The 20,971-nt window shown below is 38.1% G+C and overlaps 2 protein-coding genes across 2 annotated transcripts in view; one reads left to right on the top strand and one right to left on the bottom strand.

The window, feature by feature from the left end:
• Positions 1-7,988: 7,988 nt before the first annotated feature.
• LOC115215579 (extracellular signal-regulated kinase 2) overlaps positions 7,989-20,971 on the top strand; it is a 77,162-nt gene continuing 64,179 nt past the window's right edge. Inside the window, exon 1 of the mRNA XM_036506014.1 lies at positions 7,989-8,116. The gene's annotated coding sequence lies outside the window, so the exon portion shown is untranslated. The remainder of the gene's footprint in view (positions 8,117-20,971) is intronic.
• LOC115215578 (headcase protein homolog) lies at positions 8,822-11,406 on the bottom strand. The gene has a single exon (XM_029784784.2). It carries the CDS (start codon positions 10,549-10,551, stop codon positions 9,040-9,042), a length of 1,512 nt encoding a protein of 503 aa, XP_029640644.1. The 5' UTR covers positions 10,552-11,406; the 3' UTR covers positions 8,822-9,039.

Raw genomic sequence — 20,971 nt, 5'->3', positions numbered from 1 at the left:
AACACAGCATTTATAGATGGAAGGACTCGACACAGTAGGGTAAAATAAATTTGATAACATTAGTTTCACTGGTACTTTAGGTTTTGCCTCTGACAACCAATCTGGTTGTGTGAGTTGTTAAAGGTAAAATATGAACTTATTCACTACTTACCTTCCATTAGATAAGCATTGAATGAATTCTTGGGAACTAATGTTAGAAGTTGCTCACCTACATATACACACACCCCACAGCATTCATTCCTCAGATGTGTTATATCATTTCTCTCTATCTTTTGTACTCTTACTTCAGTGACAGCAGCTGCAGGGAGTTGGCAAATATCTTTTCTTTTCTACTTTAGGCACAAAGTCAAAAAAATTGGGGGAGGGGCCAGTCAATTAGATCGACCCAGTATGTAACTGGTACTTAATTTATCGACCCTGAAGAGATGAAAGGCAAAAATCGGCCTTGGCGGAATTTGAACTCAGAACATAAAGACAGACAAAATACCTATTTCTTTACTACCCACAAGGGGCTAAACACAGAGAGGACAAACAGATTAAGTCAATTATATCGACTCCAGTGCATAACTGGTACTTATTTAATCGACCCCGAAAGGATGAAAGGTAAAGTCAACCTGGGCAGAATTTGAACTCAGAACGTAGCAGCAGACGAAATACTGCTAAGCATTTTGCCCGGCATGCTAACATTTCTGCCAGCTCGCTACTGTGCAAATTTGGCAAATATTACATTAATTCAGGCATTTCAGAATCCTGTCATCTCATGTACCAATCTCTAGACCACAAATTACTGTCCATTCATGCCCACCCTCCATTAAATTGTTGATTTTCTGGACTGTGGGTTGAACTCACCAGTTTTAGGGGGTTATGAAGCCCATGGGACAAAGCTCTTTACTTTACATAGATCCATAACAAAACACAAAAGAACAGAAAAACAAAATCCAGTTAGGTTCATGCATAGCTATGTGGTGAACAAGCATACTTTGCAACAATGTGGTTTTGAGTTCAGTCCTACTGAGCAGCACTTTGGACAAGTGTGTTTTACTATAGTCCTGGACCAACCAATGTCTCGTGAGTGAATTTGGTAGGCAGAAACTGTATAGAGATCTGTCATGTGTATGTGCGCATGCGTGCGTGTGTGTGTGTGTGTGCATCTCTTTGTCCCTTTCCCAGTCATTTGAAAACTGGTGTCGATTTGTTTACATCCTTGAAACTTAGTGGTTTAGCAAAAGAGACCAATAGAATAAGTACAAGACTTAAAAAATAAGTACTGGAGTTTACTTGTTAGACTGAAACCTTTCAAGGTGGTGCCCCAGTTCAATGACCAAAACTAGATATATATATACAAGATATATATATATATATATATATATATATATATATATATACACATACATACATACAATAGCACACTTATTTCTACCCTCATTTTTGCTCACTCACTCTTTCTTTCCCTTGCTAGGTAACCACGTACTTCCTCTATAGCAAGACACCTAATTCTTTGTTACACTCTAACCTTTCTTCTGATACTGGATCACCTCCTCCAGTGCCTCCTCTGTTATAGCAAGACACCTGTTTCTGCTGCTCTGTCTTTCTGTCACCCTCTAACCTTTCATCCTCTGACACAAATTCCCCTGCCTGTGCTGGTGCCATGCGAAAAGCACCAAGTCCACACTGTAAAGTGGTTGTCATTTGGAAGGGTATGAAGCTGTAAAAATCATGCCCAAACTAACCTCGCCTGTGCTAGTGTCACGTAAAAAGTACTGAGTCCACTCTGTAGAGTGGCTAGTGTTAGGAATGGTATCCAGCCATAAAAACCCTGCCAAAACAGACAGAATAGTATAGGGTAGTTGTTCTACCTGGCCAGCTCCTGTGAACTGTCCTACCCAGGCATGCATGGAAGATGGATGTTAAACAATGATGATGATACATATATATATTATACATACATGCGTCAATTTTGCAATGAATAAATAATTAGATTTAATCATCACTATTTTCTTATATACATATATATACATACACATATATATACAAACATATATATACATACACATACATACCTATATATATATATACATACATAGGTATATATATATATATATACAAATTCAAAATGCGATAAAATAAAATTAATTATTATCGCTGGTGTTTCTAGCACAGGCCATATATTATTCATATATAAGTACATTAAAGGCGAAGTATGTACTAGAAACACAGAAGCTTGATAAATTTAGTGAAATGAAAATAAAAACTTTTACTAACTCTGTTCATATATATATATAGACACACATACACAAACACATCTATATACTTTATCCACAGCTAAAATATATATAGAATCTCAGTGTCTAATCAGGTACTGGTGCCTGGTTAGACACTATGTATATTACAGACAGCGGAATCAATCACTGCAATCTCTTGCCATGGATGTCTACCATTGACAAGACCAATGGAGGCCAAAATCATGTGACCAGGTAGATCTGGAGTAGTAACATACGATTATGTCTTGCTAGCAATATAACACAAGTGCTTATTTGCACCACAAGTCCAATATGAATGATTCTCTCATGATAAATAATGCAGTATTCTGTGTTCTAAAACAACATCCACTTTTAAGTGGGGATAAATATTACCTCTGATATTAATACTAATTATATGTATATATGTAACACAAACATATATATTCGGCACGTAAAAAGCACCCACTACACTCACGGAGTGGTTGGTGTTAGGAAGGGCATCCAGCTGTAGAAACACTGCCAGATCAGACTGGAGCCTGGTGCAGCCTTCTGGCTTCCCAGACCCCGGTCGAACCATCCAACCCATGCTAGCATGGAAAACGGACGTTAAACGATGATGATGATGATGATATAAAATATATACATTATTTTTATAACATATACGAGGGGAAGTCAAAAATCATCTGCACTTTCACCATAACATATCTTCATTATTGTCACTCTCTCTCCTATGCATGCATGCTTATAGTTGGTACTATTGTGTTCATGTGATCGAAGTTTGAGTCTGATTGGACCATTTTTCTTTCTGGTTTTACAGTGTAAGCATGGCCACTCCACTAACACTGTGCACCAAAGAAGAACAAAGTGCAGTGATCTGATTTCTCTGGTCGGGAGGTGTGTCAAGTGCTGAAATCCATTGGAGGATTTTAGTATGATATAAGGACAGTGCACTACTGCATAGAAGTATGAATGAGTGGATCGAGAAGTTTAAAAGTGGCTGGACAAGCATGACGCATGGAAAGGGAGCAGGATGCCCGTCAACCTCCTCTGCTGATGAGAAGATTCAGCAAGCTTGAGAGATGGTAATGGTGAACCGGCGAGTTATTATTGGTGAGGTAGCTCATTCTCTGCAGATTAGTTATGGTTCTGCCAATCAAATCATCCATGATGAGCTTGGCTTCCATGAAGTTTGTGAAAGATGGGTGCCAAGGAAGCTTACTGCAGAGAACAAGCACAAATGTCTTGAAGTCTCCCAATGTTTACTTGATTGCTACAACAATGAAGGCATGAAATTTTTGAGCAGAATAGCCACAGGAGATGAAATGTGGGTCCATCATTATGAGGTGGAATCCAAAAGACAGAGTATGGAGTGGAAACATCTTGGCTTGCCAGCGATGAAGAAATTCAAGACTCAGTCCTCTGCGAAAAAGGTGATGCTAACCCATTTTTGGGACTCAAAAGGGAAGACTACTTGGAAATGGGGTGTACGATCAACAGTGCAAGGTATGGTGCTTTGCTGGCTAATAAATTGAAGGCAGCAATTCGCACCAAACACCGAAGCATATTATCAAAGAAAATTTTGCTGTTACATGACAATGCACATCCACACATGATTGCCCAGTCCATTGAAACCATTAACCAATTGGGTTTTGAGGTACTAGAACACACTGCATACAGCCCAGATCTTGCCCCTTCCAACTATCATGTCTTTGGACTGCTTAAAGATGGTTTATGTGGTTGTTGATTTCCTATGGATAAAGATGTGAAAGAAGTAGTGCATAAGTGGTTGCTCGACCAGCTGAAAACTTTCTTCTTGAAGGGAATACACAAATTTGTGGACTGCTGGACCAAGTGCATCGAAAAGGAAGGAGACTATACAGAAAAATGATGTACTTGTTTATCCCCTGCTTTTGTGTAAATACATTTGAAAAAACAAGAGTGCATTTAATTTTTGACTCACCCTCATATATATATATATCCTGTGCTGGTGGCACATAAAAAGTACCATCCGAACATGGCCGATGCCAGCGCCGCCTTGACTGGCTTCCATGCCAGTGGCATGTAAAAAGCACCAACCAATTTTGACCGCTGCCAGTTTCCCTTGGCACTTGTGCTGGTGGCACGTAAAAAGCACTCACTACACTCATGGAGTGATTGGCATTAGGAAGGGCATCCAGCTGTAGAAACACTGCCAGATCAGACTGGAGCCTGGTGCAGCCTCCTGGCTTCCTAGGCCCAGGTCGAACCGTCCAACCCATGCTAGCATGGAAAACGGACGTTAAACGATGATGATGATGATATATATATATAATATACAGGGTGTTCAGACTAAACTTGAAGAATTTTTATATCTCCTTTTTCAAGAACAATTTGATGTATTGGTAAACAGTTAACAATATTGGAGAGCATAAAGATTACAGTTGCCATCATCATTTAACATCTGCTTTCCTCGCTGGTATGGGTTAGATGATTTGACTGGAACTGGTAAGCCGGAGGCTTGCACCAGGTTCTAAACCGATTGGGTATGGTTTTTACAGCTGGATGCCCTTCCTAACAACAATCACTCCAAGAGTTAACAGGCACTTTTTATGTGCCACCGACATTGGTACCATTTACATGACACAGGCAGCAACTACAGTTTCACTTGGCTTGATGAATCTTCTCAAGCACAGCATATCACCAAAGTCTCAATCACTTGTCATCGTCTCCATGAGGCCTAACATTCAAAGATCATACTACTGCCAATGGCCACAATTACAATTTCAGGGTTGCCATTCACATGACACAGTTGTGGTTGAGAAAAATTTGACAGAGGACTATAAGCCATCTGAATATTGAAAAACAGTTACTGTATCATAGTGATTTACACTGTTCTGTAAAGGATGTAAGATACAGCACTGACAGCTGCAATGGATATGTAGCTATGGTCAGCAAGAAGGGACACAACAGGTGTTCTGGCTGTGTCCACATGCAGCTACTTTTGAGTAAACTATCTCCTCGTCCTAATCTAGTTGATATTTTAAAATACTTTTACTTTTGGATGGGATAATCTTTTTCATTTCATCATCATCATCGTTTAATGTCCGCTTTCCATGCTAGCATGGGTTGGACAATTTGACTGAGGGCTGGTGAACCAGATGGCTGCACCAGGCTCCAATCTTGATCTGGCAGAGTTTCTACAGCTGGATGCCCTTCCTAAAGCCAACCACTGAGAGTGTAGTGGGTGCTTTTACGTGCCACCAGCACGGCGGCCAGTCAGGCAGTACTGGCAACGACCTCGCTTTTATGCAAAGGGAAATTTAGCTCAAACACCCTCAGACTGGAGCCTAGTGCAGCCTCCTGGCTTCCTAGACTCCGATTGAATCGGCCAACCTGTGCTAGCACGGAAAACGGACGTTAAACGATGATTTATATACATACATATATATATCATCACCATTTAACATCTGCCTTTCATGGGTGATATAATATAATTAAGTATCTGGTTAAATTACGAAAGTAGAAGAGAATGTTTCCTCCAAAGAAGGAATAGATTACCACTAAAATGCTGGTTACAGAGAATTGCACCACCTGCACATCTATTCTCAAACAAGCTGTTAGGGATTGCCTGCACATTTTCTTATCCAGGTTCGGGCTTTATCTTTGATGACCTGCCTCAACCCACTACTAATATGAACAACATAGACTTACCTTATAACTATTGCTGGAGTAACCATGTATCACAATCATTATTAAGTCTTCAACTGATCTCATTGATATCTTCTGATTTAATCTCTTATAACATTCTACCTTTAAGTTCTAAAGGTATGTCATAATCTAACCAGACACCAGTTGTTTGCCTGTCAACATTATTATTCTATTATACCTGTACTAGCTTGATTGAAACATGGCCTATAGCTAATTATCATTTAAGTGGTTATAACATCCCTGCATTTATTTTTAGTGTAATTCAGGGAGTTTGTGCAGGAAGCCAACCCGAGTACAAATTATGTACATCTATAGTCTTACATCATCAAATGTAATGTTACCAAAAATTTTATACTATAAGGAATATCTTGTTCTACAATGCATCATCATCATCGTTTAACGTCCGCTTTCCATGATAGCATGGGTTGGACGATTTGACTGGTCTGGCAAACCAGATGGCTGCACCAGACTCCAATCTGATCTGGCAGAGTTTCTACGGCTGGATGCCCTTCCTAACGCCAACCACTCTGAGAGTGTAGTGGGTGCTTTTATATGTCACTGGCACGAGGGCCAGTTAGGCAGCACTGGTAGCAGCCACGCTCAAATGATGCTTTTTATGTGCCCCCTGCACAGGAGCCAGTCCAGTGGCACTGGCAACGACCTCGTTTGAATATTTTTTCACGTGCAGACTTTATAAATTTCTCTCTCCAGAAACTTTTTGTTTACTTTCCATAATGACTTATCAATTTGCAGTTAGTCTGACATGTATTTTTTTTTTAAAGAAATGGCAATTTTTTCTTTTTACAAAAGTTAACTAAATGAAGCTATAGGACATTTAATTATTCACTTCCTAGCATTTACCTATTTATCTCACTTTAGATTTAGTAAATACCCACCTTCATTTTCAGTCCTGCGCTTGTAATATCCTTGTAGCATAAGATTATCAAAGATGTTTGTAAATGGTTCTTACATTTTACAACTCTGTGATATGCATATACAACCAGAACCAAAATTGAATATGCATCCCACCCGCTTTTATTTTTTTTTCAAAAATTTTTCCAGATTCCTATGTTTCAACAATGGAGATATGATTTTGCATGAAAAATAACTTTTCAAAAATTTTCAGTCCCCACTTCATAATTATTCATCTTTAACTTTCTATAAAGTCTTTTAAAAAAATTTCCTGTGAACTAAATTTGCATAACCTGTTGAGTACTTCTATGCAAGGACAAATGAAAACTGAGGAGGGGTTACAATTGTCAGTTTAAAAAGTGTTAATGTATTGTTTCTCATAAGAAGGACAACCATATATCCCCAGCTGAGTCTGTGAGGACAGAAACGGTATGAATGAATTGAAACTTCCAAAACTTGTCTAACTCCAAGACGAAGAAAGCAGAATTATATGGATGAACACTGCTTCCACGTTATTGCCTAATATTCTGGTGATGGTTGGGGAATAAGAATAAATGAGAATTCTTCATTTATTCAGGTGCATGTCAATATTTTGATATTCAGAGAGGGGACGATTTTAAAAATTGAAATTTTGTAAAAAAATTTTTTAAAAGGGTAAATGGGATCCGAAATCGTGTAATCTCTAGTTTTGTTTGAGGGACAAAGTAGGAACTATTTCGTTTTGTAATCCAGAGAGCGTAATTAAGTTCGCTATAATAAAATGAAAGTAAAATTATAATGTGCTCGACTAAATCCGGCAATGAAACAAATGTGGGATGGGAACTGAATTGAGAGAACGGGATTATGTCGTACGTGACATTTGTATTAAATACAATGAACACTGAAAAAGCATTTTGCATTGTTGGCAATTAATTAATTCATAATTCAGCGATATGTAGTAATGAACCAGGGCGTTTAGTGAAGTGGATTATGTCCTATGCTTTCTTTGATTTTACAAGACTTTAGAAGTGCATGGATTGAGGGAGATTTAGCTTTCATTTCTAGCATACAGACTGAACAAGTAACTTGGCCTTTCTTATGTCGTCTGCTTTGTAAAGCAGACCTTCCACGCACGCGCAAATCAATGGACGAGTTTAAAAACTTCCGGAAGGTTGGTGTCGGACAGACGTGGGTGATTCTCCGTCGATGATCTTTCAATGAAATAGAAATCGGAAATATGCAAAAATGAATTTATCTATCCTCTCGATTAAGAGAGACGTAATCGCGAATGCTTCAAAGTAGGTTATTAAACATTATTGTACATTTCTGTTTTCATTTCTCAACAAAATCATTTAGTTAACTTATTATGAAAGGAGTTTCATACAAAATAAAACATTTCTCATTTGTAAACTTTCAAATAAAGAATTTTTATATTTTTCGAAATTTGGTCAATTTTCAGTAGGTTTTACATGCATTTTATTTTTTATAGGAAATGTTTTATTTTCTATGACGCTACCTTCATAAAGTAAATAAATGCTGATACTAAGTAATGAAAACAAGTAACTAACAATGACATTTCATAACATACTTTTTAAGCAGTATTCGTTTCGTTTCATCAAGATAGCCACCAAGCCAGATATAGTTTTGCATATACCCAATCACATTTCCTTTTATTTTCAATCCCGCACTTAACACGTCCCCAAAAGATTGACTCGCAGTTTTAAAAGCGTAGAATGGAAGGGGGGAAAAAAATCATTCAAAACAAAAACATTTGCGGGAGGGAAATTGAAAATTTGAAAACAGTTGTTTTTTGAGCAAAATCACAATCTCCGTTGTTGGGAAACATTCGAATCTGTATAAATTTTTGATTAAAAACAAAACAAAAAAGGGCGGGGTGCCTTATTGGACACGTCCGCCCTACATTGTTTTGTCTTTATTTCTTCATCACGACATTTTAGCATGGCAACATGGTGGAAAGCTGGAAGAACTGAGATACAAACTAATACTGTACACAATTATATATTCTTCTCATGCACAATGATATATATTTTTCAGTGCATGTCAAAAAAAGGTTATAGCTTTAAAAAAAATATAAGAAACATTTAGAATGATATTCTTAATTACGTTAAAAATGTGTCCGTAATAATTATGGGATGGAAAAATGTTTGTTGCGTATTTTTTTTTTTAATACGGAAAGTTTCGACAAAATTTTATGTTTTTTTTAGTTCCATATAGGTGTTTTAACCAAAAATATTTCATGTAATGGCCTTATAAAGTGATAGTCTTTGATTTTACAGTATGGACATTCTATTATATGGCTGTACTCACTGTAGTAAGGTAAACCCGTAGTAACATCGACGACAGCTCTACAGCAGTGCCTGCATGTTAAACGTTTCGGACAACACGGCATAGCAGCAAATATGTCGTAAGAGTACATGGTACCTAATAAAAGCGTACTCCCATCCCACCTTTTCTTGCAGGCTGAGCATCGTATGTCTGTCTTGCCTTCCAAACAATGAATACAGACGGCGTTAAGATATTGAGGTTTCCCATCAAAAACAACTTGAATTTGGTGATGTTGAAAGTTGGTGTCAGTAGAATCTCCACCGATGCTATTTACATGGGCTGTCTCTTTCACCGTGTTTTTTTGGTAGGGTTCTGGAGAGAGAAACAGAGTTCCATCTATGAGTGGATAACGATCGAAGACGGGAAGTTCACATCTGCAGAGTACGCATGGTAAGGATCCCATTTTGTGGATGCTAAGAGTAGACAGCACGAAGATCCTTGTATCATCGTTTCCATGCGAGCATTCGTCCTCCATCTTTATATAGTACGGGTTTTGTTTATAACGACGCAAATTTTTAAAAGCAGACAAGTCATTTCTTCGTTTAAATATGCTTCCACTAACCTCATTGCCAGTGCCATTTCCACCACTGCCACATATAGTGTTTCCAGCAACTACAGAATCTCCGTTTTCGGGCTTGTTTTTCTTTAACTGATTATTTACATTGTTAGTCTGAGATGGTGATCCAGCTGGAGTGGTTGGCGAACTCGATAAATAGTTGTTTGGCGGACTGGAGCCAGTACTAATACTGTTGGTTCTAAGTCGGCCACCGTGTGTGTTAGTGTTATGGTTCGGATTCATCCCGCTTTTACTGGTCATTACAGCAATAGGTTTGTCATTTTTCTTTTTATGTTTGCGATTCTTCTTGGCGTTGTCATTCTGCGGTGGCGGGATGTAGTTGAGGTCTTTGCGCAGGTGACCACGGCTGCATCTACAGTCACAGGCTTTGAAAGCCAAATCATAGCCTTTTTTGGTCCAGAGGTTTTGCAGCCTCTGCTTCTCGCTCCAGCTGCGGGCTCGACCGCATGATCGAAGGTAGGCCAACACTCCTTGCTCCCATGTTTCAAAACAGAATTTGTGCATCCACTGACCAACGGTGCAGTTTTCGTTATTGCACACAACTCTAACTGCATCGCACGGGTCAGAAGGGTCTATTAAATCCTTAATGTCGCTGCATCCGTTAGGCACACAACATTGGTTGCTGGTGTTTTGATTGTCGTTGGCGCCCTGGCCTTGTTGTTGGTTGTTGTAATTGTTGTTGTGCTGTTGACCTCCTCCACCCAATCCGATATCTTGATACTGTTGTTGTTGTTGTTGTTGTTCGTCAACATTGTTATTGTGTTCGTCCTCACGTGTGCGGTTATGGCGGTTGTGTTTGTGGGCTGGCATAACGCGATGGAAGGGATAGCGAAAAATATTTGTGTGTTAAGTCTTAATTATTTTTGTTTCTGATTGCTGTTTTAACAAAGGACTGCCACCACCATTGCAACCAATTACCACCACCATTAATGATGCTCAAACCTCAATACAATCCACACCCATACATACACAACTTTATGTCTCCAGAGTTCTTTTACAAAAGCTAAAGAAAAAAAAAAGTAACTAAAATAAAAGGAGATAGTCGGAGGAAGGAAAGAGATGTTGCGGTCGAATCAAAACAGTGTCGTTGTTTACAAAATATTTAAAGCACGGGTCGATGTAAATTGATAGTAAAATTCAAATTACAATGTATTTGCGAAGGAAATGCAAGCGTCATGTGTGTGCAGATGTACATGTGTGTATGTGTTTACACGTTAAACTTGTTTTTAAAGTACACCGAAACACGGTTCCAGTGAGAGGAATCTGGTAAAAATAGTCATAACAGTAGGTAGTGAGGTGAGGTGACAATGCAATAATGATGCTGGGTAGTTAGTAGTGGCGAGATCGTTTCCAAATAAATTTCAATATACGTTACTTTTTGTCTTTTTCCCTTTTTTTTTCTTTTTTTTTTTGCAAATTACTTTGTAACGAAATGGAAACCAAAATATAATTCTCCGTACATCAGAGTAGTTTTCCCTTTAGTCAGGATTGATTGTAAGAAGATACAAAATAAAAGAAAAGCTGGTAAGTGTGCTCGCAATGAATTGCCTTGTTCACCCGTATTATTTCCCCATCTTGGTAACTTGGTTTAAGCTGCAACGTTTAGTGTTGATATAAGAGAAGAAGTTAAAGAGTAGCAAGAGTAGTAGTTGTAGCAGTAGAAGTGGCATATGACAATACCTTTCAACCACGCCTCCTCGGGTAACTGTCTCCGCTTCCCATTGGTCAAATTATTTCCATGTTATTGCTTTATTTTTATGGTGTGCATGTTTATTTATTTTTTTCACAATCTATGATTGACACAGTAACCTCGGTCGTGGCGCGTGCGTGATGAGTAAATTATGTTTAAAATGTTTTCACACGCGCACGTAAACACATTTGTGCACACAAAAATGTATGCATATAAGGTAGAAATCTGTATTTTATACTTTTATAGAGGGTCTTGCGTGTAATCTGCACTTTAATAAATATAGCGATTTGAAGAACTACGACTATGGGATTAGTCATGCAAATTAATAAACAAAAACTATCTCGGCGATCAGTGAAAGAAAAGCAATTCGGAGAAATGCAAAACTTGATTTGGGTATCCTGAGTAAGCGGAACGAATATGTTAAGGCTTAGAAGTCGCTAAATATGTTTAATAACCCGTTAATATTTTATTGTTATTTTTTTTTTTGTTTATTTAAAAATTTAACTTTTTCCATTGCTATAACTTCAGTGATGAAGTTGTTGAATAACTTCGAAAGGCCTACAAATAAAATTATAATTATATCGTCACACTTCTATAAACACGTTACAAATTGGTTTTGCCGTAAAGAATAATATGAATGATTACCCATGAACAACAACAATAACAACAACAACAATAACAATAATAATAATAATAATAATAATAATAATAATAATAATAAAAACTGGAAACATTCCTAAGACATCTTAAAAATAAATTTGAAAGTATTTAACCAAAAGGAACATTAGTATATTTTCATTGATTGATTTAATGACTCATAATCATGTGTATATTTCTTTCGCTTACTCGAAATACCCAAGTCTAATTTTGTATTTCACCAAATTGTTTTGATTTATCTACTTAAATCCAGAGACCGCCACTTCGGCAAAGAAAAGGTTAAAATTAGTAAGGTAGATAACTCCAATAAATAAATTGAAATTAAAGAAAATAGAGAAAATGTTTCTTTAGAAGCAATGGACATAGGATTTTTTCGGTTTGAAATGTCTCATTCAATATTATTGAAAATTTCTACTCAGATGTAACTTTTCGTGCCAGTTACAAAAATTACATTCAATTTTGAAGAAAACAAAAAAGTTATGCTTCTGCAAAGATTGAATTATTTCTTTTAATTTTAGCCAATCAGATTTATTCATTCTTGATTATGTTATTTGTATATGCCCCCTTAACAACCAATGGGAACTATCTTGGGACAAGGGTTAGGGTTTGTAGTGTATTACAAAATTTCAGTCAAAACGTGAATTTGTTGTCTTCTTTCGTTTTCATTAAATCATCATAATCATCATCATTGGTGTTGTGGTCGTTTAACGTTCACTTTTTTCATGTTTGCATGGATCAAACGGAATTTATTGAAGCAGATTTTTCTATAACTTGATACCCTCCCTATCACCAACTTCCATCTGTTTCCAAGAAAAGTAATATTTCGTTATGGCTGGATGTATTTTCATGGCAGATTGGAGACAAACAACAACACTTGTGTGATTGTGGTGCTCATTTACATATTGCATTGTGTCAAGATAAGGAAACAAAAATGTGCACAACATGCACACACACAAACATATGTCATTGGCACTGTCATGCAACTGGTGTCTTTTGTTGGATCTTTACCTTTGACCGACAATTTTAAAAATATTTTTTTGTTACTAAACACTTCCAAACTTAGGATACTGGCAGAATGTGTCATATAAAACATCTTTTACACTAAGCATTTTTGAGAAAAACTTATATTTATGAAGTTATTTCACGTTAAATTTGTCCTATTTCAGTAATTTCAACCAATCAGTGATGTGTATTCAGCTGAATAAAACTACTGCTGTTGTTTCTCAACAACAACTTCCGGCAGTGTATATTTTGTTTGTCACTGTTATTTATGACAACCCTAATCCTAAAGCTCTAACCCTAACACCCTAACCCTAAAAGCCTAACCCTAAAACCTTAAAGCTAAAACCAGTACAAACACACGGACAATGTCATAAATAACAGTGAGAAATGAAAAATACACTGCTGATATATATATATATATATATGTATATATAATGGAGGTGTGTTGATGTATTTTGCATCCAAGAGGTAAGGCAGAGAGGAGCTTCAGCCAGGTTCTTCACAGGCAAGACACATAGGTATAAAATCTTCTGGAATGGTAAAAGTGATGTAGTAGGTGGTGTGGGCATACTTCTTGCAGAAAAATGGGTGGATAAGGCCATAGAGGTAGTCAGAATGTGTGATAAGTACTTAAGATCAGGCTAGTCTGGCAGAATAGTATAGCTTCAATTATATCTGCCTACACTCCACAAGCAGGCCTACCAAATGAACGGAAGGACCACTTTTATGATATTCTTCTGCAGGCCATCTTAAAGATGAGTGGCAATTATCTAATCTTCATGGATGAGGATTTCAATGGGCATGTTGGACGGCAGCCTGGTATCTTCCATGGTGTTCATGGGGGCCATGGAATTAGTTCCTGAAATGAAGAGGGAACTAGCCTACTAGAGTTCTGTGATGCAAATAACCTTTTGGTCTGCAATACCAACTTCAGGAAGCCAGCCAACTACCTGATAACCTATCAATCAGGTGACTCTGCCCGCCAGATCGATTTCATTCTCACCAGACAGCGGGATGCGTGGTTGCTCTTAAATATAAAGACCCTCCCTGGTGAAGAATGTAAGGCCCTCCCTGATGAAGAATGTATCCCTCAGCATAGACTAGTCATTTGCAACTTTAGACTCCTGGCCGGAAGAATGCCAAGAAACAGACCAATCTGGGAAAGAAGGATTTGGAAGCTTAAAGACCCTTCATATGGTCAGACATTTAGGGATATCCTAATTGAGAAATTTGATGAGAGTAAGGAGGAGCTACAAACTTGTGACATAGAGGGCAACTGGGAATTCCTGTGAGACAGCTTGCTGAGTGTCACAGATCAAATCTTTGGCTGATGCAAAGACCCTTCCAGACCTAGGGTAATGTACTGGTGGAACAATACTGTAGACAGGGCCATTAGAGTAAAGAAACATGCCTGGAAGAGTGGGGGCAGCAGGGAACTATATCAGGTAGCTGGAAAGGAATCTAGGAGACAGGTAAATCTAGCTAAAGGAGAAGCAGAAAAGAAGTTCGCCTTCTTTTCTGCAGAAGGAGTGGTCCAGTGTCGCGAGGACCAAAGGACTGAAGTATTTCGGATTGCAAGACAGTGTGTGAGAGAAAATTGTGATGCTATTGGAGAGTAATGTGCCCACATGGATGATGGTGCACTTACTTTTAATGATTCTGCAAAGAAAGAGACTTGGAGATGTCATTATGAAAGACAGTTAAACCTAGAGAATGAATGGGAGGAGGAGAGTCTGCCAAATGTTGACCCAATTGAGGGACCAGCTACCCGAGTTGACAGCACCTTGGTAGATAAAGCAATTAAGGATATGAAAGCAGGGAAAGCCCCTGGCCCCTAAGGAATTATGGCTGAGATGGTTAAAATATCTAGTGGTGTAGGTTATGGTCTAGTCACCTATATTGTAAATCAGGTAGTTCATGAAGGAGTCATACCCAATAACTGGTGTAGCAGCACCATAGTCAACTGCTACAAAGGGAAAGGTGATGCCTTAGATAGAAATAATTACAGAAGTATCAAATTGTTGGTTCAGGTGATGAAAGTTATGAAGTGGGTCATGGCCCAGCTTATTAGGGAGACAGTTAGTCTAGATGAGATGCAATTTGGTTTTGTGCCAGGTAGAAGCATCACTGATGCTATATTTCTGGTAAGGCAGCTGCAGGAGAAATACCTAGCTGAAGATAAACCCCTATACTTGGCTTTTATTGACTTGGAGAAAGCCTTTGACAGGGTCCCCTGATCCCTTATCTGGTAGTCAGTGCAGAAACTAGGGATAGATGAGTGGTTGGTGAGAGCTGTACAAGCCTTGTACAGGGATGCTACCAATAAGGTGAGGCTGAGCAATGAGTACAGTGAAGAATTCAGGGTACAGGTAGGGATTCACCAAAGATTGGTGCTAGAGGTAGTGGATAGCTTCCGTTATCTAGGTGGCCAAGTTAGTAGTGGAGGTGGTTGCTCTGAGAGTGTAGCTGTGAGAATAAGATTAGGCTGGGCAAAGTTCAGAAAGCTCCTACCCCTGCAGGCAACAAAGGGCCTCTCTTTCAGAGTGAAAGGCAGATTGTTTGATGCGTGTGTGTGAACAGCTATGCTGCATGGCAGTGAAACATAGGCTGTGACAGCCAAGGACATGCATAGGCTTGAAAGAAATGAAGCTAGTATGCTTTGCTGGATGTGCAATGTCAATGTGCATGTTTGACAGAGTGTAAGCATCTTGAAAGAAAAGTTAGGCATAAAAGGAAACAGATATGGTAGGCAAGAGAGATGACTGCACTGGTATGGTTATGTGATGTGTATGGATGAGGACAGCTGTGTAAAAAAGTGCTGGTCTCTAACTGTGAAGGCGAACCTGTGGTAGAGGTAAATCCAGGAAGACATAGGATGAGGTAGTCAAGCATGATCTTCGAACTTGGAGCCTCAGAGAGGTAATGACTGGTGACCGAGATTTTTGACAATGTCCTGTGCTTGAAAGGACCTGTCAAGCCAAGTGAACCCATGCTGGTGGCACGTAAAGAACATCTTTTGAATGTTGGGCCTCAGGGAGGCAAAGTGGTTGAGTTCCTCTTGAGTGATGGGTCTCACGGAGGGTAGCTGAGTGTTGGGTCTCATGGAGGCCAAGTGGCTGAGTTCCTTTCAAGCGTTGGGCCTGATGGAGGCAAAATGGCTGAGTCCCTTTTGAGTGTTGGGCCTAACGGAAGCATTGACCAAGACCTTTGGCTTTATGTTGTGCTTGAGAAAAAGTCCCTTTAAGCCAAGGAAAATTGCAGTCATGGCAGGTACTGGTGTCATGCAAATTGGCACATAAATGCATCGTGGTGTCATGCAAATGGCACCTGTTCCACTGGCTTGTAAAGGCACCCGTTTCACTCTCAGAATGGCTAATGTTAGGAAGGGCATCCAGCCATAGAAAACCATGCCAAATCAGATTGGAGTCTGGTGCAGCCTTATAAACTAGGAAAATATATATTTTTTTAGTGAATGTTAAATATAAAAAGAAAATTAATGTTTAAATATTATCCATCCCTCTAGAAATATTAATAACAAGGTTATTGTATCTGAAGTCAATTCCAACAGAATTAAGTTTATGTCAAGTAACTCTAAAATTAAAAATTCTATATGTTGAGTATATATATTGCTCAACATTTAGGGATAGGAATACACGTAACAGTACAGGGCTCAGTAAATTAATTTGGGATCTAAAAGACCACAATGAACAATTTATTTTAGAATGGTTGATTCTCTCAATCTCGATACCTTTTGACAAAGGCAAGGAATTCTGTCTTCTCTGTAATTCTGAACTATTTTTCATTATTTTTTTCTAAAAATCACCTAGTAAACATGGTTATAGAACGTGCATACCAATGTAAACATTGGCAAAAACACACCTTTAGTTCATATAAGTAATCTCTATCATTATATATAATTTAAACATTAATTTTCTTTTTATATTTAGCATTCACTAAAAGAATATATATTTTCCTAGTTTATAAGGTTTTATTTAATATACATATAGTCATATACTTCTCATTTATTTAACTTTTCCTTAATTTATCCCTCCTCTTTCTATAGGCTACTTCTGATGTTATATCATATAACGATTTTTCAAACAATATTAATAGCGTTCAGTAAATCACTAAACATATCCATCATTTTCTGTTAAAATGTCTTATTGACGAGTTTCATTTCTTCACTTCCCTGAAGAGAAGATTACATTGTTTTACACCATTTTATTCTTTTGGAATAATATCAGTGATATCTTATATATATATACACGAAAGAAGGTTTGAAAATGCAATTTAAAAGATGTTTATTTACTTTACCGGTTTCACTCTTTGGAAAAAGATTGTCAAAAGTAACAAATAGAAACCTTCGAACAGAGACGTCAGTGGCGACACCTGCGGGTCTGACTGCGCTACATTGACAAGGGGCAATACCCCGAAACGTGTCTGTAGCTGTCGGACTGGCAGTGTGAAGCGGCTGACCTCCCTTGTTCGAAGGTTATAATGGATACAGATTGTGTATCAATAGCTATCTTGATGGCGGTGGCCTCATGGAGCTGACCAGCGGCAGCGATTATTCTTATATCTATAAGAATGCCATACTAATATGGCGATAACAATTAATTTCCAGTAAACGCTGCCGTAATCTCTTTTATAGAGACTTAGTAATTTTAATATTTCTATTATATATATATATATATATACATATACACTGTGCTCCCAGAACAACAGTTTCTGAGACGAGCAGGTCTTTTTGCAAGTGATCCTGGTCTTTTGTTATCTCCTCCATGACTTTCAAGGTCCTGAGATCAGCCTTCACCACTTCATTCCATGTCTTCCTGGGTATTGTTCTTCTGCATGCTCCATCTACATTAATTGATCAGCATTTCTTTATACAGCTGTTCCCATCCATATACATCATGTCTCTACCAGCAGTCTTCTTTTGCACACTACATCTGATTTCTCTTATGCCCAGTTTTTCACTCAACACTTTTATACTAAGTTGTTGATGCACACTTATGTTGCACATACGGTAGCACTCTAGTTTCACTATTTTCCAGTCTTCTACATTCAAGGACCCTGTCTTATTACTATGCATCATTGCAGTTTTAATAGAAGTGTCATATAATCTACTTTTCACTATATGTGAAAGCATAGCTGTAGTAGTTCCCTGAATTTTTTACCAACCTGTTCTTACTTTACCTGCTATATTTTTAGAGTAATCACCTATTTACTTCTCCTAGGTAACAAAAGCTATCAACTACTTTTAGCAAGCCATTCAGGTATTTAAGAGAATCAATTTCCAGCCTGTTCTCAGTAAGTATTGCTTTAGTGCATGCCACATACAAAGCTTACTGTCTCTGTAGTTTACTTGCGATTCCACCACTTTCCTATATTTTGTGTGTCTGTAGCTTACAATGGCTGCAATATAGGAATTTTATATTCTTCTTTTCTGTATAATGAGTGAAACCATTTCCTTGAAGATACAAGAACCCTGTCTTCTGTGTTGGGAACTATGTCACCAGCATATAGTAGTGTCCATAGACTCCCAGTCTTAAACTTATTTTTCATGGCTTGTAGGACTATGATGAATAAGAGAGGACAGAAAATTGAGCCTTATTTGACTCCTGCCATCACATTAAATTCATCACTGAAATTGTTGTTGACTCTGATTTTACTTATCTGCATCTTTGTACATAGCTTGAACAACCATCATAAACCATTTGTCTGCATCTAGTTTCCTTAGTGAGTAGCAATTAATGAATGTGGTACCCTGTCAAACACCTCCAAGTCAACAAATCCCAGGAATAGTGGTCTATTCTCCTGCTGCTGCCTCACTAGGCAGATTGCCAACATAGTATCTCTTCTGGGAATGAAGCCAAACAGTATCTCACCTAGGTCTACTCTGTTGTCGATCAATTGTGCTATGATTCTCTAATGACCTCAATAACCTGATCCAGTGGTTTGATCCTCCTGTTATTTCTTCTCTCAAAAGCAGCTCTTTTGCCTTTGTAACTGTTTAGAATGATACTGCAATTTAAATTATTGGGTATGACACCCTCATCTATAACTTGGATTAACTATCTGGGCAGTAACTATGTATCCTACTTTGTCAGATATTTTGAGCTTCCTTACAGCTATTTCTGATGAACCTACAGCTTTCCCTCTCTTCATGTCCTTTATTGTTAATGTAGTCTAAGTATAGTCTCATAGAAGAGACCCTTTTTGTCATGCAGTCAACCTTGACTATGGGATGAAAGCGAGATAAATGTTTCTGTTGAGTTATCTGGAACGTGTTTCATCTTTACCCTATAATAGAAAGCAAGGTTTACGATATCGGAAGAATATCGTCTCCTTCCATCATCTTTTTGTTCATTAAGTAGTTCAGGCTTCCGGCAGGCGAAGAGAGAAGACTTCAAGTACAAATGCTATTTACAACTGGTTTATTTACAGGATTCACAGGATAGGTGTAGTGTGCTGCTCTCAGCTACCATCTTTAGCTGTATGCATTGTGTAGTAGCTCCGTTAGTGCAGGCAGGCGCATTGCCTCTGGAGATACAACCTACAGACAGGTCCAGCCAGTAGGGGTGTTCAGCCAGCACTGCTGAAAGGCGGTGCCATAAAGAGAGAGATTCGAATCGGGTTTTCCCTTTATATAGTTTCCCATCACAAGCCTCGTTGTGATCTCGTGCATGGCAAATGGATGCAGGTGAGGTCTCGCTCCAGTCTCGGAGATGGCAATGGCTGCCTTGAGATCTCATCCAATATGGTGCTGACTGCTTGTACTGCTACAACCCTATTACACATCCTCACTACCTCAGTTACTTTATTTCTCAGCTAACAGTATGCTGTCTTCTACTGTAAGCCCTGAGCCAACCAAAGTCTTTTGAGTGGATTTGGTAGATGGAAACTGAAAAAAGTATACCATGTATATGTTTGTGTGTGTGTTATCTCTCCTTGTCTTGACTTCGTATGATAGCTGTAAATAAATGTCTCTGTCGTGCAAGCAGTATCTTTCTTTTCTAATCTTGCATAGAAACATGTCTGATCATGGTGAAAATGTTATCTTACTTGGAAAGAGATAGGAAAGGCATCTGGCTGTAGAAAATCCATCTCAACAAATTCCATCCAATCCATCCTATGGAAGTATGGAAAAGTGGACATTAAATGCTAATGAATATACTCACTCTTTTACCTTATAATGAGTGCCTGTTTTTCTTAACTTGGATTTTAAAACCCCTGTGTGTGTGTGTGCATGCGTACATGTGTATTTGCAGCTTCCCTGGCCAGGTTGGGTCCTATTGTTAGTTACACTTGAAATTGTTTCATATGTTAATCAAAAAGGATCTTTACCTTTTGACCAAAAGATTTTTAAAATAATTTTTTGTAACTACACACTTTCAAATTTTGTATACTGGTAGAATGTGTCACATAAAACATCTTTTACTCTTGGAGTTGTTGAGAAAATTCTGTATTTTGGAAGTTATTTTTTGTTAAAGTTGTCATATTTCGGTAATTTCAACCAATCAATGACGTGTATTCAGCTGAATAAAATTACTGCTGTTGTTTGTCAACAACAACTTCTGGCAGTGTATATTTCGTTTGTCACTGTTATTTATGAAATATTTAATCTCAGTTACGTTTTATATGAATAAACAAGTGTATCTGAAGCATGTTTACTTCATGGCACCATCATAATCGTTCGTGCTTCATTTAAAATTTTTTTCTGTAACTCTAACTCTAAAACCCTAACCCTAAAATCCTAACCCTAACCCTAAAACCCTAGCCCTAACTCTAAAACCCTAACCCCAAAACTCTAAAATCCTAACCCTAACCCTAAAACCCTAGCCCTAACCCCAAAACCTTAACCCTAAAACCCTAACCCTA

The sequence above is a fragment of the Octopus sinensis genome, linkage group LG9 (assembly GCF_006345805.1).
Source record: "Octopus sinensis linkage group LG9, ASM634580v1, whole genome shotgun sequence".
In the NCBI taxonomy this organism is placed as follows: Eukaryota; Metazoa; Mollusca; class Cephalopoda; order Octopoda; family Octopodidae; genus Octopus; species Octopus sinensis.
This window is presented reverse-complemented; position numbering and strand designations above follow the sequence as displayed.